This window comes from Aulostomus chinensis, chromosome 22, assembly GCF_037954235.1.
Source record: "Aulostomus chinensis isolate RoL2024-O1b breed Wild chromosome 22, RoL_Achi_v1.0, whole genome shotgun sequence".
In the NCBI taxonomy this organism is placed as follows: Eukaryota; Metazoa; Chordata; class Actinopteri; order Syngnathiformes; family Aulostomidae; genus Aulostomus; species Aulostomus chinensis.
The window spans coordinates 6,512,902-6,535,698 of NC_141341.1; the positions used below are offsets into that span (position 1 = coordinate 6,512,902).

The window sequence follows — 22,797 nt, forward strand, 5'->3', positions numbered from 1 at the left end:
TGAAAACCGTCACTTCCTTTAAGCTGAGCTCTCGCTAAGATTTTCTCTGATTGTTTGTATGTGGCTCACAGTTTTGCAAATTATCTATTTGCAGCGCTTTACGCTCTCAAAGATGGAATCCCCCCACTGCTCACTGTGAGATTCACCATCATTAACAGTCTATCCAGAGCACGAGGAAGCCAACAGCAGAAAACTCGCAGCATTTGTATGTAGGAGAGGATAACGACTCAGGGAATCACCGCAGTTAGGAAATAAAATGCTTCAGCGGAATGAGAAGCGATGAATGTGTGGTGTTTGGATTCATAAATAAAAGAAAGTTGGGAGGAGGATTGAGGAGGACCAGCATCTCTTTACACCACTTTCCTGTGATTCAGATCACAAAATGTGCCTTTGCATGATATTGATGCTCACGCGCTGCAGACACTGGAACTGCTAGATTGCAACGGAGAGCTGAGGAGGTGTGAGACTTGGCTCAGTGTTGGGTGTGGGAATGAAGTGTGAAGCGGTTGATTCGGTTTGGTGACCAACTGGTTTCACCTGTCAAATGACAAGAAGACCCGACCTCACCGTTGACACGCAAACTTTTAAATAGTATGGTCAGTCTCAAACGTTACGTTTATGACATCACTAATAATTAACTTTTAATGAATGGGGATTTTTGTTGGTCGAGCAAAGGTTTGATATGTCTTGCGTGTTAGAGAGATGTAATTACGATGCTAATTATTTAGAGTGAACGTCGATACTGACGCCTGAGTTCCTGTTATTACATGTAATACGGCGAGAGGTCAATGATATTGGTGACGTTATGTTTCGTCACGTGGGGAAACGCCATTAGGCTACGTTGCCGCGTTCATTAACTGTCCATCGGTACCAAAACATGCTAACGTTGCTCGTAAAAATTAAGTTTAGTGACGTAAATGATATTTGGGGACTTGGGTTTGTTTGTGAGCAACAGTGACCCCTTTTACTTGTTGACCGCAAAAGTTCCAAATCAACCCTTAGAAATCTAAAATCAAGTTTTTTAGGTGTTTTTAGTACATGGTACAATGCGGTAGTCGCTAGCTATTTGGTTTTATTAAACAACTGAAATAATTTGTCATTGTTAGGGTATGCTAACATGGAACCCCAAAAACCATGAATATCACTTCCCCTCCTATCATAATAGTGGTTCAGTGGGATTGGCTAAAAAAAGTAGCATGATATGACGTCATACGTGAAGGACCGCCCATTTAGCTCACTTTTGCGACAGCTCATTGGCCAGCCATAGTCATGCATCACATGACTGAGAATGGCAGTCGAAGTAGCCACACCCCCAAACCTAGCTATCAGTTGTAGAGTGCAAAAATCCAATTAACAAGTCAGGTATTACATGAAATTGAAAAACTGGATTAATGATTCATCATCAGAACACTCTGAAACGGTCGCAGGCAGCGTGTTTAAGACAATAAAAAGTTATTTTGTTTTTTAGCTAGGAAGCCTCTGATTGGTCAGTTTGTGCAGTATGCAAATGAACCCCACTACGTCAGATCCTGAACTTGAGCGCCATTTTTTTCCTGTACGGGGAAGAAAGGGACAAAAGCACGTACGGAAATTATTTGTCTTCGGAGGAGCTGGCGATCATCACCTTTCATATTTGGCTCCAGCTCGTCATCCAGCGGTGTGTGGCGGCCGGGGGATGCGGCTCGGATGAGTCTCCGTGCAGGCAGCGCTGGCAGCAGACACCGACACACACACACACAGCTGCGGGCCGGTGGAAGTGGAAAGCGTTAGCTCCGTCGGAGGCGACACAGCGACAACTAACGTTTACCTACATTGAAAATTGGAAGAGGTAAATCTGTGTGAGGAGGCTCCGGGCATCCTCGAGTAGGAAGAAGCGGCGTGGTCGGCGTAATGAGCCGGCTTGTTGCTGTCAGCATGCGGCGAGGGGCTTTTTCAGTGTTTCTAGTGTAGATAGACAACACACACACACACACACTTAGCGGTGTTAGCATGATGGAAAGAGAGGTTAGTAGGCGACCTACATCCAAACACACACTTTCAACTGGGTGCTGTCAGCAGTGGACAGCTGATAAATAGCAGCCCTGCGGCGTCATACGTGTTTAGGAGTGTTTATTATTGTGGTGCATAAACGAGCCGTGGTTCTACATGTGACGGGACGGAGTTGGGCTGCACTTTACTACTCTACTACTTTATTATTACTATGTTTCCCACCCTATTTTCACGCGAGTTTTACCATCTTATTTTAGAATTTTATTCTAAATACTAACTTAGTGGAAGCGTTCTGGAGCGTGATGAGGTTAGTTGACATCCATGCTCGGGGGTTTATTTATCTTTTCCAACTCGTCAGTGTGGATGCTGTGGGAGGGTCACACTCAATGTCAAACATTCACGTTTGAAGACGGGGTGGAAATCACAAGTGTCATCCACGTCATATCGACACTTTCTGAGCAATACTACAAGTGTTTGCTGATGTCACAGTTTGTCAAGGTTTGATTCGATATAAGAAATATCGTGAACACATTAATATTAACATAAAGTTACATTTTTATCATCCACTCAAAGAAAAAAAACCCTGAATAAAATTTGATTTAAAATTTTATTGCCTGATTCTGAATAACGCGACAGAAATAATGAATGCAAAACTTAAGTAGAAAGACAATTAGTTCTTTCTAAAAACTATATATATATGCTTAAATAAAAGTTCATTCAGTTGGGGGATTGCCGTAGAGCTCAACAGCAAACCTCTCATCATTTGAAAGGTTTTGGTTCTGGAAGTTAAGTTCTCATTGACTTGTGACTGTGTACTTATTGTGTGATTTAAGGAACTACTTGTCCCATAAGGCATTGCAAATGACATTTTCTAACCAGTGTCAATGTCTTGACCCACTGGCCCTTTTTATTGCTGTCAGTGACGATATTTCAGAATCAACGCTTCTCGTTAACGTTCTCCAGGGGACAGCTCCCTCTCTGACAATTAGCTGTTTCCCCTCTATTTAAAATGGCTGACAGTGATGACTTCATCAAATATTTCCACGGTAACAGCTCGTCCGCCAGTCAGCGAGGACGATAGAATTGTGGGTGGTGTGGTGCGGCTGTGTTAGCTCACGTATAAATCCTGTTTTTTCTGAAAACAATGTTGATATCATACAAAGCGGAGGCTCCTACAGGAGCAGATACCCTGGATTCACAGCCTGCTCCCCTGAGGCAAGTCCACCGCTGAGGGTTACCACATTTGGACCGATCACCAGCTTCTCTATGGAGAGTTTAGCTGAGACTTCACTTCCAGAACCACACATTTGAGCTCTGTATGGATTAATATCAATGGCAATTAAAGCTATATATATAATATATATATATATATATATGAGCTGCTATTACCCCCCTGGTTGTCACCCACCAGACTTTCATGCGTGTGACACACATGCTGGACAACTGCCTTATAAATAGCGAACACACAGATGATGACCCTCTTTGTGCTGATTGGTGTTGCACCTGACACATACGAGTGTCCAGCTTGTGAACAAGGAAGAAGAGTGAGATGAGGTCTATTGAGTGGACCCCCCCCCCCCCCCACACACACACACACACACACACCTGCCCACATTTACATAGCAAGTGTCAACACCCCCCAGTAAAAATGGCTGAAACATTGTTTCCATTCAAATCAAAAGTGGGAGCAGCCTATGTGTTAGCTACAGGAGGAACATCTGTAGCCACATCTGCAACAATTCTGTACTCTTCATTCGGGGCTCTGGATCCATGTCAAGGCAGACATTTTGACGAGTCGAAGCAGGAAAAGCACAGGTGATGGCTCCATTCCATTATTGTCCCAGTGTGTGAGTGAGCATCCCCAACACCAGAGCCCCCATTCTAAGCAACTGAATGCAGCCTTCAGTAAGAGTGTTGATTCCTTCTCCTGTTTAGAAAAGTCAAAATGTCCTCTGTGAAAAGAGCTTGTTGTCCCCTTCAAACTGCAGCATTTCAGGCATTAGAAAGTGGGACTTAAATTCTTTCCCTCAGACGACTTTCTAGGCTTGGACTGGGAAAGCCTGTGCCGCCACTATGCTGTTCATTTGAATGTATTCAAAATTAGGAATGCACTGATGGGGGAAATTCTGGACTGACAATTCAGCTGATGCTGATTTATGTTTTTTTTGTCTGTTTTATTCCTCCTTTACACCACTGAACTGTTTATTTTCAGCCCTTCGTCACGTTTGCTTGTGTTGAATGAGCACTAACTCAATCACACAACCTCTAACTGAACCTTTTGTATTTGATAAGCGTCTACCGCTGCCATCGATGTCCCACTGTTTGTCGATGGTTGACAGCAACTGGGCCGATACCGAGTTGTGGTGGATATGTTGGTGCATCCCTAACAGGAATGCACAGTGCAAAAGAGTTTGGTGATATTTCTTAGTTTAGTAATAGTTGACATTGCAACTTTCTTCTCTCTATTAGGCTTGTGAGGAATAATGTATCAGCTTCCAGTTGGGAATATTGAGAAGATTCGGAAGGCACGTAAGGCAGTGAAAAGCATCCTTTGTGAGATCGGCCTGGAAGACTGCCAAAACCTCCTACAGGTACGACTTATCCCGGGAAAGCTCTGATCCATGGATGTATATTTGAGTGGAAGTAGCGAGTGTGACGCTTGTGGATTTGGCATTTTGGATGCCGCCATCTTGTTGACATGAAACTGGAAGAGAGCGAGGACGCTGTGCACACCCTCCTTCACCAACTGCAATTTGAGTGCAGCTGGATCCATGCTAAACTCCTGCTAACTGTTAGCTTCTGTTATTGAAGGTTAGCTAACTAGCCATTAATGTAATACCGGTAGGTTATTGCATACTTTATACTATACGGCAATTATAAGGGGGTCAAAGGACTGTTACTATGATGCTTTGTTGCTGTTGGGTAACATCAAAGCTATTAGCGGTTCAACTTTTTCTGTTTAAAAAATTTGTTTCGCAAATCTGAGTCGATGAAACTTAACTGATCTCATTAAGTTGTGGCAGTGAAAATGCAACATGCAGTTTCACATCATCTTCGGTTTCTATTCGCTCGTCGTGTATCGGTTGCATGTAACTGAAACTTCACCAGCTGGCATGCTAACATGCTAACACCACTTCTGTTTGACTGTTCATGCCGGTGACGGACTTCCCCACAGGCTCTTAAACCAGAGCTTGGTTTTAGATTTTAATGGTTTCATGGTTTTAATGTCTGGACTGTCTGCGAGCTAACGTTAGCCTTCAAGGCTCCGATGTTTACCGAGCTTCAGTGACAGTGTGAGCTTCTCTGTGATTGCTGTATGGTCGGCCACCATCGTCTTTGAAACTGACAGGATCAAACCTGTTTGTAGTGATGGAGGCAGCCGCCACAGGTCTGTCAGCAGGTTTAGATTAAATTTCTAACAGCCTCCCTGCCAGATCATTTGGGCAGATGGTAGTTTAAGACCAGCCTAGACTTGGGAACGCCCCCGTGATTATCAGGACCCAATCAGACCCTAAATCGGTCGATTATCCCGCAGTGTGTGCCGGCATTAGAGGAAAGAAAGCATCAGTGTTCAAGCAACAGAGAAAATTACTTCAAAGTAACACGTTCCAAAGATTTCAGCTTTGCAGCTCTCAATGCGCTGTGATTGAAGGTTGTGGTCGGTTCTTTTTTTAGAAGATAGAATTTGGTTCTCCAGCGCATCTCTGTGGCCACTGAAACTTTATATTTGACTGTGGTGTTGGTCACGACTTCGCTCATACTGCAGGGGTCCTCCACCGATCGTCGCAGTGTATATTTTCATCTGTTGCTCGTGTCAAGACTTCTTCAATGCATCCTGATCCCTCTGTAAATCAAGGATCTGTTTACAGTTGACGCTAACAGAGGGTGGGCTTTAGGGAGTGGCCTCCTTGTGATTGACAAGTTTCTTTACCATGCTGGGCTGAATCAGAGTCGAGGGGCTGCCAAAGCTCCACCCTATTGTCCTAATATAGTCACTTCCAGTTGAAAAAAACAACAACAAGATGGCAGCAGCTTAAATGCTAAACTCAAGGCTTCAAAATGGGAGTCCACACATCAGTAGGTGATGTCATTCTGGCTACGTTCCCTCATTTTATAGTTTCTGGTTGGTTTATAATTGCACTTGAGATTTAAAAAAAAAGAAAGAAAAAGGACTTGCGGTGTGAATAAGCCCGTCTCTGTTTGTAGCGGCTTGTCTGCTCTTTCACTGCTTTGTAAAAATGGCTTCAAAGCTACGAACACTGACCATTCAGAGTTGTTCATGCAGGCTGCGAAATTCCTTCACAAGTTCTGTCTAGTTTGTGGAGATCCAGTGGTTCCAGTCATAGCATCATTTCATGCAGTTGAGGATTGAACCTCCACACAGTAGGAGCAAGTGACAAGTGTAAAATATGAGTCAGAGTTCAGATCTTTGTGTATGCTACCAAACTGATTTGATTAAATGTCAAGTGGGATACCATTGTGACACACTGGTAAATTCATTGTACTGAATTCCACTTGTACTACATTGGTAATAAGCAGATTTGTTTACGAGTGATAAATATAGTAAAAATAAAAATAGAATTGAGCCGCTGGAACAGGAGGTGCAACATGAAGGAGATTTCATTTGAGGTGAATGAGGGGAAGCTGTGCTAAGAATATGCTGTGATTGTTTACTAGATTGTGTTTGTTTAATGGGTATTTTTGGGGAGCGTGGGTGGGTGGGAGGGGGGGAAATCAGGGCAGAGAAAAATATAAAAGCGCAACACTGTGGCAGAACTTTAGATGTGAAGCAGACTGTGAGGTGACCTGAAAAACAAACGCGCTCATGCATACAGTGCACGCTGTTAATGCAGGCAGATTCCTTTTCACAAATGTGTACTTTTCTGTCAGTCGGCGAAGTGGGACGAGTGTGAAGCGGCAGGCAGCAGTCACTTCCAAGCTGCTCTGCCAAAATTCAGGTTTACATTGATCTCAAGAAACACTGTAGTAGAAGCAGGGGAGAATCCTGGCAGCTGCTGCTCAGTCACCTCAGCACCGGCTGACGTAACTCACCTGTCGCAACTCACCTGTCGCTCCCTGGGAAGAGTTCCACCAGAGCGGCTGCTGTGTCAAGTGTGACACCTAGTGGTGAAGTTCTGTATATTTCAGCTTAATATACTCAGGCCCTAGTCTATTATACACTCACTTACTATTTCAGCAGGTAAATCTACGTAAAGCTACTGTGGTATAACAACAATGCAATAAGTACTCCCTGATCATTTCTATTATTCAGTTTGGATCAGATTTATTTCAGACGTGTGTTTATTTAAATCGTATGTTTATTTTGGAGGCTGTGCATCACATGTTGGAGCGCCCAACATGACCACACTTCTCAAACAGATTCACTAAAACTCAACAGTAAAATCCTCCTTAAGAGGGATTTTTATTTTGGTTTAGTTTTTCCCCTCAAGGCGTTCTGTCTTCAGGTTGTCCATCAGTCTCCTCCTCATGAATGTGGTATCTCAGTAACCCATGGAGGGATTTTTCAAAAGTGGTGCAAATGGTGAATTGGTGAGGCTTTTTTTTTTTTTTAGCGGTCAAAGGTTTGTGTTGGCGTGACCTCACAAAGCATGCTTTTCACCTTGTGAGCGTGATTTCTCAGGAATGCCGTGTGGACGTTCCCTCAGATTTGGTTTGAGGCGAATGTGGCATGAAGGACGAACCGATTAGGTTTTGATGGACATGCTACATGTGATATGATTTCACACCAATGTCTCCTCATACCTGAGGTTCTGTTTGACCTTCCAAAGGTGAACTTTCCCGGCCATTATTCAGTTCCACCTCAATGACCCTTTGATTAATAATATACCAATAAAGTCATGCAAAACCTTTTTCAAATTATTATTATTATTATTATTATTAATAAACTCCCTCTGCAGTATGTACAGTATTATATATTATATATTATGAGTCAGGACAAACATGAATGTAAACTGCACCAGTACTTCTAGTTCCTTTGTTGTTATGGCAACAAGTGTGTTGGGCTCGATGATGTCATCTGTTAGGTAGGGGATTTTCAGACATCAGGGTGGTTTAGTAATGTTCTAAATCAGTTTGCAGGAGTGTTGCACAGACGTCTGACTTACAGGGGTTGTTTTTGCCGAAACTTCACGTGTAGTTTTGACCGAGGTCCTTTTTAGTGACTCAATGCTACATTTCAGAGGGAAGTGCGTAAGCCGCTCCTGCAAAGATTTTACCATATTACTTATTTATTTAATGATTGATAGTTTTGTGTTGTAAAGTAACATATTTCTGCCTGCGTTGATGTTACTTATTGTGAGACTGTCATTGGCCGGTCAGAGGTTTCCTCTTAAGTTAAAGGCCTAATTTAGACTGGGGGGGGGGGGTGTACTGGGGCCTCTTAGAATTGGGTTTTAGGGTCTTCTGACGCCAATCATGGTGGAAAACACCATATTTAGGCAGGTTTCTCTCCATCTGCCAAAGATGTCGACTGTGTCGGAGGTTTTGACTGAAGTGGAAAGTGAAAACCCTGAAGTTATTCCTGCAGACACAGGGTGATGTTAGTCATTAGATTAGGAAAAGAATAACACCACCTCTCTGATTTCTGTTTCTATGTACTGTATGTGTGCAGTGTAGACTCAGTTGTTGAAGTCCTAAAATGAATGCATTGTACACTCCTTGCTGAATAATAAATGAGGTGGATAGAATATTGATCCAACTCTTATGCTGGAGACGCCAGGATGAGAGTCGACACGTCTGTACTCTGGTTTCTACAAAAACTGGACAGGACCGAGGAGGTCTGGTTTATCTTGCGTCTTGTACATTAAACTGCAGTCGTGTTCGAACTCTGGTTCGCCATTCCTCACAATCAGCATCTCACTTTTGAGACTGCAATTCCTGAGATGAACGTAAGGTTTAATTCTTTTTGTTTTGTGCTATTTATTGTGCAGGGTCTCAATGAAAGCACCGAGAAAAACACGGAAGAAGAGAAAGCTTTTGGGGAAACAGAGTGGCTTGATTTCACAGATGGATTCAATGGCAGACAGCAGAAGAAGGTTCATGTATACTACTTTGTTCCACTTGACATTTTCAATCATGACCACAAACAAAACAACAACAAAAAAACTACACATATTTTCAAGTACGAAGTCTCTGGATGTATCTCTCTTCTTAAATCTGTTACTTATTCCATTTCATGAACCTGCAAAATTGCACTTAATTAATTCTTTGTCTAAATTTTTTTTCTCTCTCTTTCTATTTAGTGGCCTTATCGGTCTCGATCCCTTTGCTGTAACATGTGCAAGTACTCTTCGCAAAACATCTACAACTTCAGGAGCCACGTCTCCCGTTGCCATGCATACGTGCAGTCCTTCTGCGCACTGGCACCCTGTTCTCAGTGCCTCTTCATCGGCCACCCGAAAGCCCTCAAGAAGCACATGATGTTCTTCCATGCCAAACTCACAACCCACACACAACCAGTTAGAGAAGGGCCTTTATCGGCTCATCGGGGAAATGAGCGGTATCAGTGTCGAAGATGTGGATTCCCAACTTCTTCTGTTTTTGCAATCAAGAAGCACATAATCCTCAAGCATTTAGAGGCTTTAGCAGAACAGTTTATCGGCTACAGATTACAAATTCCAGGTTCATCTATAAAAGTCTACTGCTGCAAGGTGTGTAAAGTGAATACTGGAAGTCTTGACCAAATGTTGCATCACATGTTGGTGGATCCATCCCACTATTCAGTCAGCACACAAGTACAAACTTTGATTTATGAGAACAAGAACTACACTATTAAACCAACACCTAATGGGAACGGTGTGTTTGTGACATTCCCGAGTATTGCTCCCAAACCTCAGCAGACTCAGTTGCTCAACAGCAAGCCCTTGGTTTTACCGAGCAATGGTCAACCTGCTGGGACAGTGGTGGCATTACAGCAACTGCAAGGATCTTCAAACAGTGCGACTCTGATCTGTGCCCCTGGGACCAACCAAGCTTTTCTTCCCCCTCAGGCATCAGCACTAGTGCAGCTAGCTAGTGCTGAGGCTAAAGGTTTGCTTCAGCCTGGTGCTACAATAGCCCTTCGAAGTGCTCTACCCCAAGGACCATCAATGGTTCAGCTTCCCACAGTGTCTAATGTGTCTTTGAAACCAACGTCAGTGGCTCTAGCTCCTCCTATTGCTCAACCTCAACAGACTCCACAAGCACAGCAAATCTTCGTTCCATCGGGACTGCAGGCCAACGTGGCAGTTGCACCTGGAACCGTTCCTAAACCGGCTATCCAAAATGCATCAACAAACCAAATTACGCTGCAAGGTACTATGTTGACGTCACAGTCCCTTCTGAGTCACCTGATCCCAACCGGCAATAAGGTGAATGGGCTGCCGACATACACCTTTGCTCCGCTGCAAGTTGCCATGCCTGTCTCTCAGAGCACAGTTAGCCCTCTTAAGCCTGTTGAGCAAGTAAGTAATGCCCCATCACAAACTAAGAAGTGGATTACATGTCCCCTCTGCAATGAACTTTTCCCCTCCAATGTGTTTGACATGCATATAGAAGTCGCTCACCAGACAAAGTCGTCAGCCAAGTCAGAAAGTGTGGCTGCACGAGCAGCTTTCCTGAAGAAGATGCCTGACAAGACTGTCAAATGTCTAACGTGCAAAGTTCTTCTCTCAGAAAAGAGTGTCTTCCAACACCTGTTGCATGGCCTGAATTGTTTGTACTGTTCCACAATGTTCTTTTCAATCAAACAGCTTTCTGATCATGTAAAGCAGCACAATCCCTCAAGCAAGGCCTACTGTGATTTCCTGAGGCAGAAGTACAGGGTCTACTCTAAGGGTAATGGGTCGCTCTTGTTCCCTTACTTTGATGTCAACACCACTGCACCAAAAGAGGTTCTCGGAGACACCGAGGTAAACCTCGCCCTCGTCACGAATTCCCTTGACTTAATCTTCGTGAAGTTGCAGCCCAGCAACCAACCAGAAATCTGCTCAGCACCTGTGAAGGTCAATAGTTCGTACTGTCCGTTCTGTGACGAGAAGTTCCAGGATGAATCCAGACACCTTCAGCACCTTAAACAGAAACACTTGGTAGCACCCACCATTCATGCCATCCTCAAGACAGAAGCTTTCAAGTGCATATACTGCAATGGTGTGTACACAGGAAAGGTCACCCAACAGGCAGTGATGCTCCACATTCAGCGATGTCGCTGTTCACCGAAACAAGCACAGCCCCCCAAAACGACAGCAGCGCCACAGCAGCCACCAAAACCAGTTCAGCAGCTCAGTCAGCCGCCTGGACTCTACTTTCTCCAAGTGCCACAAGGGCTAACCATGAAACAAGCCTTAGCTCCAGCTCGTGTGATTCCCGCGGCACCTGCTGTAAAGGCCCCGGAAACGGAGGCTGAGCTGCAGTCTAAAAAGAGGCTGGAGGCCGCATGGAAGGAAGTAATAGAGGCCAATAAACGAGAGCGAGAAGAGAGGGCAGCCATGCGCAGGAAGCGAGAGCAAGAAAAGATGTTGCTGCCACCCCCGCCACCGCCCCCACCACCACCAGAGCCTGAGGTTCAGATTGACCGCAGTGTGAAGCTGGCTCTGGAGCCCAGTGCAGTTGAGTGCCGCAGCAATGAGGAGCGCAGAGATTTCATATCCAAATACTTCAATGCAAACCCTTACTCAACCAAAGCCGAGACCGAAGAGCTGTGCAGGCGGCTGTCTGTAACCAAGGCAGAGCTGGCGGCGCTCTTCAGTAAGAAGCGCAGCAAGTGCTTGAAAAGCCTGAAGAGGAACAGTGCTGTCGTTCTCCTCGGCTTCAACATGACAGAACTGAACAAAGTCCAGCATAATTTATTCATACCAGAGCAGCAGCCCGCTGAGCCGGCAGAGCAGCAGCCCGCTGAACCAACTGAGCAGCTGCAGGCCAGTGATCCGACAGAGCAGGCGCCCTACGAGCCAACAGAGCAGATGGAAAATAGTGAAGATGGACCAATGGATGAAACGATGGATGAAAGTGGAAAAGGGAAGGTTCTGGAGGAGGAACCAATGGAGCAGAGTGACTGAGTCTGGATGCCTGAGAAACAGAATAAAACCTTTTGTATTATGGCCTTTTAATGTTCAGTCAATAGTGGAATTAAAGGCATAACCTGAGGGAACTCGTGGAGAAAAGGGACGACTCTGCTCCATCCATCGACTGAAGGGTTTATCAAAATCATGTCAAACATGTTATGGCCTTCAGTTACCAGATCTCAGCTGAACACCTGTGGGAGATTATGGACTGACGTGTTAGTCTCTAGCGCCATTACCCAGACGGTTGTCCACCCCTGCAGTAGTGCTCCACAGACTTGTAGAATCTATGCCAAGGTTCATTGAAGCTGTTGTGGTGGTCCAACACCTCACTAAGACACTTTATGTTGGGTTTCCTTTCGTTTGTCACCCATCCGTGTGAAACTGTATCTGAGGGCAGTAAATGTAGCTTTCATTAGCATCGCTTCATTCCACCTTAGTATCCTATCAGTGGTCCATATGCTGATTGCTGCCGCTAAGGAGGTAATGTTTTCAGTGGAGCAGGTTTGTTAGCAGGATTATTCTAACACCATGAGGCCAAAGTCCTGCAGCCTTGGATGGGTGTAACATTAGCCAGGGAGGAGAAGTCGTTCTAGTCTGGGGTAAAAAACAAAACAAAACATCGATTTTGCTGAAAAATACCTTTGGGAAAAATAAATAAATTAAAAAAATCTGGGTTTAGCTGAGTTGACCTTAGTGGAGGGATGTGCTCTGAGTACCACCCCCCCCCCCCCCCCAAGTTTCCACATAAATTCAGAACCATGTTGACACAAGACTGTTGATCCGCAACATTAGTTCCATCCGATTCACCTACTGACTTCAAGCACTGATTTCCTCCTGGTAGCTGCTCTTTGCACCTCTTGTCAGATCCCATTGTACACTGCCTGTCTGCTAATATCAAGATTCGAGTGCTCACTGCTACGTTTCATTTGTGTATTATCATGTTTGGTTTTCCTTCAGAAATGGACTGAGATTTTTTATTAAAAAAACAACATATTTGGACCTATTTCTGTCACGTGCATAGCTTCATTCTTTTGGTTCATCATTTAAGTTTATTTTTTTGTAACTTTTTCCCCTTCAATATTTAAGTTTATGGGGAAATGTCGTGTTAATCAACTCTTGTAGGCCACTTAGGTAAATGTTCCTCTTGCAGTCAAACTCTTAAGAATGTACCAACGGTGGGTTTCTGAATTCTCAGAGTCGACGGTAACTCTGTTGTTGTAAAATCCCTGACCATGTTGCTTGCATGAGCCTCAGATGAAATGATTTGTGCCATCGTGAAGTCCAGACATTTACATAGGCTCGTGGAAATTTACCTAGAGATTCGACGAGACGTTGGTGTTGAGAAACTCGCAGTATAACTTCTGTTCTCCTGACAGCTGGTTTTTGTACTATACTTGTATTTTCTATAACTCTGAGAGGGTCAGATCTGTTGTCAGAGGTTTGGGTTCTCATTCTGTCCAGAGCCACTGTGTTGTATAAAGAAATAAAGTGGTTTCCTTTTACCTAAACGATTCATTAATTTTGTTGTTGATCACAATGAGACTTTCAATCAAGCTCTCCAGGTGTGCTTCTTGTGTGATTGAAAAAGCCAGAAATTCGATCTCTAACTTCTGGCGGTTGCAGTACGACTAATCTTGATACACTGCAGCCAACATAAACTTGCGCGCAATGAAAAAGCCATAAGGGTTTCCCAGCAGTATTTTAATGTTCCCCTGAGAAATTAACAATTTTCTGCTTGGCCTTTTATTGAGTTTATACACTACTATATCAGTAAGACTTCAGAGTTATTGATAGCAGCTGAGATGACTTAGAAAAAAATAATTGAATGTGTCATTTGGCCCAAAGAACCTTCCCACACTCTCGTACCAATCCATTACCTGGTTTATGTGTGTTTTGTACCTTTATCCTCCATGGTCTGTCCAGAGCTTTTAAACCGCACTCTAAAAATCATTTCATACATGGTCATTACTTTTCAATTTCTCGTCATAACTCGACGTCAAATATCTGTTCTGTTCGGGTTCTGATCTCTCTCCTGCCCTCTGATTTGGCCTCAAAAGTAAAGTCCAGGCGTTCAGCTTTTCACTGATGCGTTTCCAGCAGCTTTGATCTCATCCAAGATCGAAGGGCCGCTGTAGTTGTTGGTCTGGATGGACGTTAACTTCTTCACGTACTCCTCCGGGAGTCCGTTCTGCTCTGCACCCAGACACACCACCTACAACACAGAGAAGCACATCACGGCGGTCCATGAAGACACTCCCAGCTTGGTTTTTGGCTGCATTCATAATTGGCACGCGATCCCGGTTCAACCCTGCAGTAGAGGGTAGTCATCGGCTCCGATCTGCTTTGATGCAGACAGCAACCAGGGTGTCGCAGGAAATGATGTCCTGTTCAACATGCTGTTATGACATCTGCACTGTTGAGTAAGTTCAAAAAAACATAACGCAGAACGTGTAAACTAACGCTGCCACTGCTCTCTGCTGTATGACTGCGCTGCGTTGACTGTCGCGTTGAGTGCTTACACACCTCTTTGTACTGGGGAGAAGGAGGACAGGCGGTGAAATTGTTCATCTGGTAAGTCCTGCACAACACCGGACCATCGTCAGTCTCGATCGCCACCTCAAGCGGAGAGTACAACCCTCGGCTCACCCCCTCCTGACTGAGACACACCAGGAGGAACCATGATGGGGGTGAGAATGACAGAGAGCAAACGGGTCTTCAATGAAGGAATTCTCACATGAAAATGATCTTAGCACTAAACCACACAGTGTCTTAGTAAATAATAATTCCAACACATGAAGCTAATAAAGGAGAGGAGTCTATACTTTAGGGTTCCTACCCCTCTCTCCTGTTTCTTTCTTTGCAGCCTCCCTCATTACATTACATTATTATTATTACAGTTTATACACACAGATCCTGATTAGAAAGCCCCCCCCCCTCATTTTTTTGTTTCAGAGACTGTTTGATCAGGCAAATTTTCCTCAGCAGTGCGAAAGTCATCAGAAAATAACCCTGGAATAAATTACCTTGAGTTTTTATTCTGTCGTAACAATTTTCCTTCATCACTTTCTAGCTGGCATGGTGTTTGAAATATGTCTAAAAGTATACTGATAGGAGTTAAAAACTCCTAACATTGATTCCTACACTACACTACAAAATAAAATGGATCCTATGTTTGTGTGTGTGTGTGTTTGTGTGTGAAGGAGAGAGAGAGAGAGAGAGAGGGAGTGTGTGTGAGTGTCTTACTTGTCGAGGCTCTTCAGGTTGTCTTTGCTCAAAATCCAGACCACCCCCCACACCTCTGCACCAGGGCAGGACTCAATGGTGGCCACTCCCCCATGCCAGGCATTCTCCACATGTTGCTCCCAAAGCCCAAAGTTCAACACATAGTCCTGTATACACACACACACACACACACACACACACACACACACACACACACACACACACACACACACACACACACACACCAGTGTTGTTTTTGGCAGCCATTTTAAATGTAGTCTTAGTCTTTTGGACTAAAATGATTATTATTTGTAGTCGAATTTTAGTTGTTCCTTTTTGTGATAGTTTTAGTCCAAAACTCAAAAAGGATTTAGTAAAAAAAAAAAAAGAAAAAAGAAAAACAAAGAAAGAAGTGAAGTCTTTCAACAGACTCATTTAGGTGGATCAGCTGGAGACTGCTGCTGGGCAGAAACTGTTCTACAATTCTACAATTTCATTCAGCAGACGCTTTTGTCCAAAGCGACGTACAACACAAGCAAGAATTCAGACTTAAGGAAAAACCCATAGTAGCGCAAAAGTGCTTCAGTTGTGATTTGGTCACAGGTACTGCCATCTAGTGGCAGAAGAAGTGTCGCCCCCCCCCCTTTTTTTTTGGTGACAAACATAGAACATCACACAACACAGTTGGTGCTACATAATCACTAAGTGCTGGGTCTTGGACCCTCTGACTTATTCGACCCCACAGGACAAAGAGGAGCAGAGTCAGGTCAAGTGCCTCGGCACTCTCTGAACAATTGAGTCTTCAATTGTCTCTTAAAAGAAGAGAGGGACTCACAGAGAACGCACAGAGTTGGGTTATCAGCATAGTTCAGCTGTTCTTTGATGAACCGATGCCAAACCTCATCTAACAGTGTCACACATCAGCTGTGAAAACAGGGTCAATTTAGAGTATCAATCAGCCTCGTCCCCTCTTGATGTCTTTGGACTGTGGGAGGAAGCTGGAGTACCAGAGAGAACCCACACAGGAACAGGGAGAACAAGCAGACTCACACAGAAAGATCCTGTGATGGACTCAAACCCGGATCCTTCTTGCTGTAAGACAAACAGTACTAACCACCACTTCACTTTAAATAACTTTTGCATAAAAAAACAAAAGAATGAATTCTGAGGGAATGGAGGATTGTGACTGAACTGTGAGTATGTATATATATATATACACATATATATACACACACACACACACATATATATACACACACATATACACATATATATACATTATATATATACATACATTATATATACATTATATATATACACACATATACATATATACACACATATATATACATATATATACATTATATATACATATATACATTATATATACATTATATACATTATTTATATATTTATATATATTTATATTTATATATATATATATATATATGTGTGTGTGTGTGTGTAAAATCACACACGTATACATCATACATGTGAATATAAATATTATATAATGTTTGGAGCGCAACTGCCTCCACCACGTGTAACTGTAACTGTACCCGAGCATGAGCGCCATTAAAAAGATGCCCCCCCCCCCCCCCACTGGCCCCGCGGTGGTCGCCCGCACAATGAAAGCCGAGGTGCCGACTCGTGTGCCGGCATCTGCTGACGGAATAAATGATAAATGGATCGTTAACCAGACGAGTGGAGCGTATGAGCTTCCGTCGAGTAAAGCTCTGGAGGAATTAACATAATAAAGCTTGGTTAATCACCTGTAATTCTCTCTCTCTCTATATATATATATGTTTATGGAGATGGAGATGTAGATGCACATGTAGTGGACCGCTCGCAGGCCTGGTGGTGACTTTACCTTCAGTCGACCGGTGGTTCGGAAAATCGCCGAGGGGTTCGCCAGCATCAGCCTCTCCTTCAGCAAGTTGCTTCCGAAGGCAAAATACATGAAATGGTCGTTAGTGGGACAGGACATTTTGGATGCCCGTTGGCCCTCTTCACCGCTCACACACCAGCCATACCACTAGAGACGCACATCCGTATCGAACGAACCACTTCTTCTTCTGCCAGGCTCCGCAGCTCGACGCTGCGCTACGTCGTCGCCTCGCGAGTCCCTCCATTCTGCACCGTTTAACCGTTAATCGCCGCGTGGGGGTTTGAGCTCATCCTGGCTGCTATTGGGTGAGAGGCGGGGGTTCACGGACGGGTAGCCAGGCCATCATCTGGAGCAGTAAGGGGTTTAGTGTCTAGCTTTAATAGTCACCCGGGGGAGTCAGGCTCGAACCAGCGACCTTTCGGTTTCGAGACAGTCACTCAGACTCTAAACCATGCTGCCACAACCGATACGGAAACCTGGGTGGAACAAAAGGGACGCGTAAATGTCTTCAACCGCCAGGAGGCGCGCCTCCACCCCAAAGTTGGAAGACGCGACATCTCTTGTTGCTTCTTGTTTGCGATTTTGGATTCAAGAACAAGTTATAGTTTGACAAATAAATGAAATGAAATTTCTCAAAATAACAAAATTGAGGTAATAGATTCCATGGCATGACCTAAGGATAACAAAATGGAGAGAACAATTTATACTTCGTTGCCTCAAAACCATTTTTCTTTGACACACACATTCTGAAGTCACTCTCTCTCAATATTCTGTGCACATTTTGCTGAGTCAGATTATGTTGTAACTTCGTAAAGTCAAACTTCACTTCTGCTTATGTTTTTGTTACTTTAATCATTCTAGTGTCCTTCTAAATAAATGCCTTTCTCAAATGGCTTCTCCAGGGAAGGCTTTCATTTAAGGTTTCGTGGTTTTAACACATTAGCAACTACTTTAAATGTAGCACCAATGCTAATGGAATAAAACCACTTGGGTGACAAATGATCTCGTGAATGATAAAGTTGTAAAAAAAAAAGAAAAAAAAGGATTTCCTTCAACAAGAAAACATTCATCTGTACTGGAAGTGAGCTCGGCCATTATAGATGTAAAACCAAGGAAATACTCAGGTCGAGATATCTGTGAACGTAACGATCTTCAGGACGGCACCTGTTCAGCTCCTACGGTTTGTTAGTTGATGATTCTCAGCACTAACACACGGGTCACAGGTACAGTTCTGTTAAAAAGTTAATATTTGAAAGGCTAAGCAACAACAACAACAAAAACCCTGTCAACTCTTGAATTCCAAGAAAAGTTATTTACGGGTTTGCATGGATCAACACTTGAGAGAATCGTTGCCGTTGTCGAGCTTGTGAGAGTCCAGGCACGTAACCGTCCCTTTAAATGATATCAACCTCTCATGAGGCGACTTCATGTGTTGGACCTCCCCACAGTTTTAAAATTCCCATACGACAAAGCCGCTACTTTCACTCAGTGTTTCAAACCTCGTCTTGTAAAAACATGTCAATGATTTTTAGCTTGTTGCATTTCTCAAAAACTTTAATGAAAAAGTATTCACACCTGACAGAGACAGAGCCCAGAACCTTGCCATCAACGCTTCGGTGACACAGTCAGGTGTATCCTCTTGGCGAGGAGCATTTTAATGTACAAAATTAGGGAAACAAAGAAAGATGCATGGAAATTCACAGAGCATTCCAGGGCATAAAAAAAGAAAGAAAAAAAGAAAAAAATCCTGTACAAAACAGTGAGGCGCGACACTCCGGCCAGGCGATCATCTCCTGGGTCCCCCGCGGCCTCGCCCCCTTCCTCTTCCACGCCCTCGTCCTCTGCCTCGCCCCCGTCCAGCCACTGCGGGACAGACAAGTGACAGTCAGCAACATCCGTCAAACTTCACCGCGAGTGTGGGATTTGTGCAGCGACTAGCACGTGTGGGTGTGTTCCTGCTCCCTCTGGATCTTGAGCATCAAGGCGTTCATGCAACAGACATTTAAGCCTGATTTATGCTTCTGCGTCGTGGCGACGCCGTCGCCCCTACGTCGTCATTGTGCATTTATAGTTCTGCGTCGAGGGAACGCGTTGCTCTGTAATTCACCGCCAAGCCACTAGAGGGGTGTGGCTTTATCTTCGTATGGTTTTGGGGGACTCTTGTCGAATTCCTTAGTTTTCTTCCGGTCATAGCACATGGGTCAGAGACAGAGACAACAATGGAAGTTGTAAAGGTGGTCATACTTGCGAACCTCCTCGATAACTCTTTCTTCGGCTTGGTCCATTTTTATTTTTGGGTGTTGCTCTCACCACAGAAACTTAAAAAATAGCGGTGTTGTTGTGCTGAACCGGAAACGTCGTGTGAGCGGACCAATCACAGTCCGTTGACGTTCACGTCACTACGCGTCAGGATTTTTTGGAGGTGCTCGTCGGGCTACGGCGTAGGGGTCTGCGTTGACGGCGTAGGTACGGCGTCGCCACGACGCAGAAGCATAAATCAGGCTTTAGATGTCCTTGCACGCTACTGCTGGCACACAACAGGCAGATTTCCTTTTCTACAAAATAAACTCAACCGGTCACATCAAAGGAAACACCCTCCCCTTTTCTTTAACCAATCAATTGAATTTCACTCTGTCAGGATGGTTCTTTATTTTTACCAGAAATTTGAACTTTTTTTTTTTTTTTTACCAGCACTGAACACTGGAGGGACTGGACACGCCTCGCTCCTCTGCGACACCGAAACGGTGCCACATGTTGACCAGGCCAACCGATTATTTTTTTGACGGTTTAAAAGTGATGAACGTGCGGTGCAAGGAAGAATTTCTTCTGCACAGACACCCTGAAGACACCCTTCTGCACCCACGCTGTCACTGGGGTTCGTAGCAATGCAACCTCACATTTGTAGCGCATACAACAAACACCCGAAGCCTCCATGTTAGGATTTCTTAGTGTTACTGAGTCAAGATAACTGAAGTGCCAGTAACACTACATTCTGAGTGAAAACTGAAAAGCAAAGGAGAATCGGAAGTAAGAACCTGTGAGCACATTGGGTGGTTCACACTGCCCACCATGGCCTTAGGGTATGAGATGCAAACTGTTCTCACCAAAACTTAAGAACAATAAGAGGTACAGACTGGATAACGGTTGACACGTAAACAACTATAGAGTCCAACACACACATATTCCAGAAGATATAACATGCCAAGGTACTCAAGACATATCAGCACTGATGCGCTCCAAGAATTTAGAATTGTCTCACCTGCTTCCCTCTTTTTGGACTTGATCTTTGGCTCAATGTCCACCAGCAACGTGTCCAACGGGAGGCTGTCGGGCAGGATAAAATAACGGATATTGTTGCCGCGGATACTCAGAGACTCCAGCTGAGTAGGGTCCCTGTTTTTCAGGGTCATTTTCACAGCCTTCAGGTGGGTGTTCATGCTCACATCGACACCTGTACGGGACGAAAAGTGCAAAATGGATGAAGGAAACAAAAACAACACAAAAGCAAATTTCGCATCAGCTGGTGGATGGTGGACTGGTCCGCCCTCTCCAGGGACATTTGTACAAGCATGGACAGGCAGACGAGTTTATTTTGGAACCCTTCCTCATGGAAGTGTTACACTGAATGCTACACACTGGAGGATAATTTATCATTCCAACACAAACTGTCTTTTCGGCAGATAAATAAATATGTTTGAGTAGAATGTCACCCGTAATTCCAACATTTCAGTAGTTTTTGGTCGTAACAAATCTAAACTGGAGCACAACACGCTGCCTGAGCGGTTCTGGTTCTTACCCGTGATGGTGCCATGGACCTGGGTGCCGTTCTTCAACTCGATGGTGACCGTCTCATGGCTGAGCTTCATCAAAAACCTGTAAACGAACAGCGAACGAGGTTACGGGGTGAACAGGTCCGCTTCACTGTTAGTTTCCGGCTATGTTAGCCAGTTAGCCCAACCCACCAAAACAAAGGCGAGCCAAATCCTGCAGAGCCCCGTAACCGAGAAAGAATGAGACAGCAGGTGGACGAAAAGCTTCGAGTTCGAGCACTTGAGTTTGCCCGATGTTAAAAGACGATCACGTAAGCTAACGCTGCTTCCAGAGCAGAGCTACAACACCAACAGTAAACTGTGGAACGACTTGAAGCTGGAAACGTGGACATTCCGAGTCGGTGCTTGGGGCGCTGAGCAGTAACACGAGTAGCTTATCAACTCAAATCATTACTAAACTGTTGCTTGTTTCTTATCGAGCTACCTAGCTTAGCCATTGTATCTCAGCACAGCCTCCATTCATTTCAGGCACCGCTTCCCGCCTCACCTCCTTCTCCCCGATCACATCTGAATCCATCCAGCGTCGCCGCCATGTTTCCCCTCGTCTAAAATTATCACAATCGATAAATCGATGCATTTCACACGCACTCACCTGACGAGTTTCATGGTGGTGATGGACTCTGAAGACAAATCCTTCACCGAAGAGAAAAATTACGGCGCTGAAGTGAAGCCACAGGCCGGTGTCGTCGTACGTACGTTTGGATGGCGCCGGAGAGACGTCATCAAGAGTAAAGAGGGCTCGTCGGGCACAGCGCCACCTGTGCGTGGGAGGATGAACAGCTCCAATACGCCAGGATTTCTCTCGAACTGTGTGTTCACAACGGATGCGAACGCGAATTTGTTTTCTGTGCGCTGTGGCAGCTAAAGATGGTTCAACGGATACTTAAAGCGAACACATTTCGGGAGGTACAGACAGAGAAAATGGGGAAAACACCATTTTTCAAAGTAAATTGATAGAATTTGTGTTCTGTTTTGTTTTGTCATTACGTGTTTGCTTGACTGCTTGTTTTTTTCATTCCACTTATTTTCTTGTTGTTTTTTTTGGAGATGAAATTTTGTACTAATATGGAGAAATCTGAACTAGGGGACTATTGGGGCTTCATTTCTCCATTTCTGAATATTGAAAAGCACTCTCTTGCAGCAAAATATAATTAATATTAATTAATTAATTTTTTTTTTTTTACAGATAATCACAATTCAGATTCACCGTTGCAGAAAAAAAATCCTCAATCCACAACAGATTAAGAGAAACTGCATTATGTCTCTGGCACTCAGTCGATGCATTTATCTCACATTTTCTTTTGATCAAAAACACATTTTGGTGACTAATTTGAATGAGTTCTCTCTTAAATCATGGCATTTATTCCAAAAGCTATTTTGTGGCGAGTTTGTTACAAACAGTGGTTCTCAAATGCTTCTGCTGAGAGTTTCTGTATTTGCTGCAAATCTCTGTTCAAGGGGGCCTACGAGGGTCTGTGATGTCACAAGAGTTCTGGAACCAGTCTTGATCCAGTATGCAGCACCAGTGTGGTGAGAAAAATAAGAATGGACTTTTCAGACAGTCTGTACCCATGAAATTAAACCTCGTTTCATATTCCCAGTCAAGAGTAGTCTAACAGAGACCAGGACGGTGGAGAGGTTTTTAAATTTAATAGGAATATCTTGAGGCCTCAAGATAAAACTTGTTCCCTCAGTTCAATTATTTTGAGGCCACAAGACTCTGTACAACTAGTTTCAGAATACGAACTAAGACTTTATCCTGAGAGAAAGAAATCGAGGGAACGAGATACATTTTTCTGTGAGCAGA

General features: G+C 44.1%; 3 protein-coding genes across 5 annotated transcripts; 1 reads left to right on the top strand and 2 right to left on the bottom strand.

Annotated features, from left to right (window-relative positions):
- The first annotated feature begins 1,534 nt into the window (after window positions 1-1,534).
- Window positions 1,535-13,539, top strand: adnp2b (ADNP homeobox 2b). Of its 2 annotated transcripts, XM_086192952.1 has the most exons (4): window positions 1,535-1,828; window positions 4,459-4,580; window positions 8,940-9,044; window positions 9,252-13,539. In XM_086192952.1, exons 2-4 carry the CDS (start codon window positions 4,473-4,475, stop codon window positions 12,042-12,044), a joined length of 3,006 nt encoding a protein of 1,001 aa, XP_086049078.1. In that variant the 5' UTR covers window positions 1,535-1,828; window positions 4,459-4,472; the 3' UTR covers window positions 12,045-13,539. The 2 variants fall into 2 exon arrangements, with proteins under 2 accessions (XP_086049078.1, XP_086049079.1); XM_086192953.1 differs by lacking the exon at window positions 4,459-4,580.
- ggcta (gamma-glutamylcyclotransferase a) lies at window positions 7,902-17,611 on the bottom strand. 2 transcript variants are annotated; one of them, XM_086192954.1, is made up of 5 exons: window positions 17,337-17,611; window positions 17,143-17,212; window positions 15,294-15,439; window positions 14,574-14,706; window positions 7,902-14,262 (listed from the first exon to the last, which is right to left on the bottom strand). In XM_086192954.1, exons 1-5 carry the CDS (start codon window positions 17,402-17,404, stop codon window positions 14,122-14,124), a joined length of 558 nt encoding a protein of 185 aa, XP_086049080.1. In that variant the 5' UTR covers window positions 17,405-17,611; the 3' UTR covers window positions 7,902-14,121. The 2 variants fall into 2 exon arrangements, with proteins under 2 accessions (XP_086049080.1, XP_086049081.1); XM_086192955.1 differs by having other exon boundaries at window positions 17,306-17,605.
- A 1,011-nt stretch (window positions 17,612-18,622) lies between these two features.
- snrpd1 (small nuclear ribonucleoprotein D1 polypeptide) lies at window positions 18,623-21,737 on the bottom strand. Its single transcript, XM_086193042.1, has 4 exons — window positions 21,583-21,737; window positions 20,957-21,033; window positions 20,420-20,611; window positions 18,623-19,023 (listed from the first exon to the last, which is right to left on the bottom strand). The coding sequence occupies exons 1-4, from the start codon at window positions 21,594-21,596 to the stop codon at window positions 18,947-18,949; spliced, it is 360 nt and encodes a 119-aa protein (XP_086049168.1). The 5' UTR covers window positions 21,597-21,737; the 3' UTR covers window positions 18,623-18,946.
- Window positions 21,738-22,797: the final 1,060 nt, after the last annotated feature.

Coding starts and splice junctions, on each gene's coding strand:
- snrpd1 (XM_086193042.1), bottom strand. Junction 20,612..20,956: donor GGTCCATGGCACCATCACGG/GTAAGAACCAGA, acceptor CGTCCCGTACAG/GTGTCGATGTGAGCATGAAC. Junction 19,024..20,419: donor GTCCAAAAAGAGGGAAGCAG/GTGAGACAATTC, acceptor TCTGTCCCGCAG/TGGCTGGACGGGGGCGAGGC.
- adnp2b (XM_086192952.1), top strand. CDS start 4,473: ATGTATCAGCTTCCAGTTGGGAATATTGAGAAGATTCGGAAGGCACGT. Junction 4,581..8,939: donor ACTGCCAAAACCTCCTACAG/GTACGACTTATC, acceptor TTTATTGTGCAG/GGTCTCAATGAAAGCACCGA. Junction 9,045..9,251: donor ATGGCAGACAGCAGAAGAAG/GTTCATGTATAC, acceptor CTTTCTATTTAG/TGGCCTTATCGGTCTCGATC.
- ggcta (XM_086192954.1), bottom strand. CDS start 17,404: ATGGAGGGACTCGCGAGGCGACGACGTAGCGCAGCGTCGAGCTGCGGA. Junction 15,440..17,142: donor GAACCACCGGTCGACTGAAG/GTAAAGTCACCA, acceptor GTGTGTATACAG/GACTATGTGTTGAACTTTGG. Junction 14,707..15,293: donor AACCTGAAGAGCCTCGACAA/GTAAGACACTCA, acceptor GGTGTGTCTCAG/TCAGGAGGGGGTGAGCCGAG.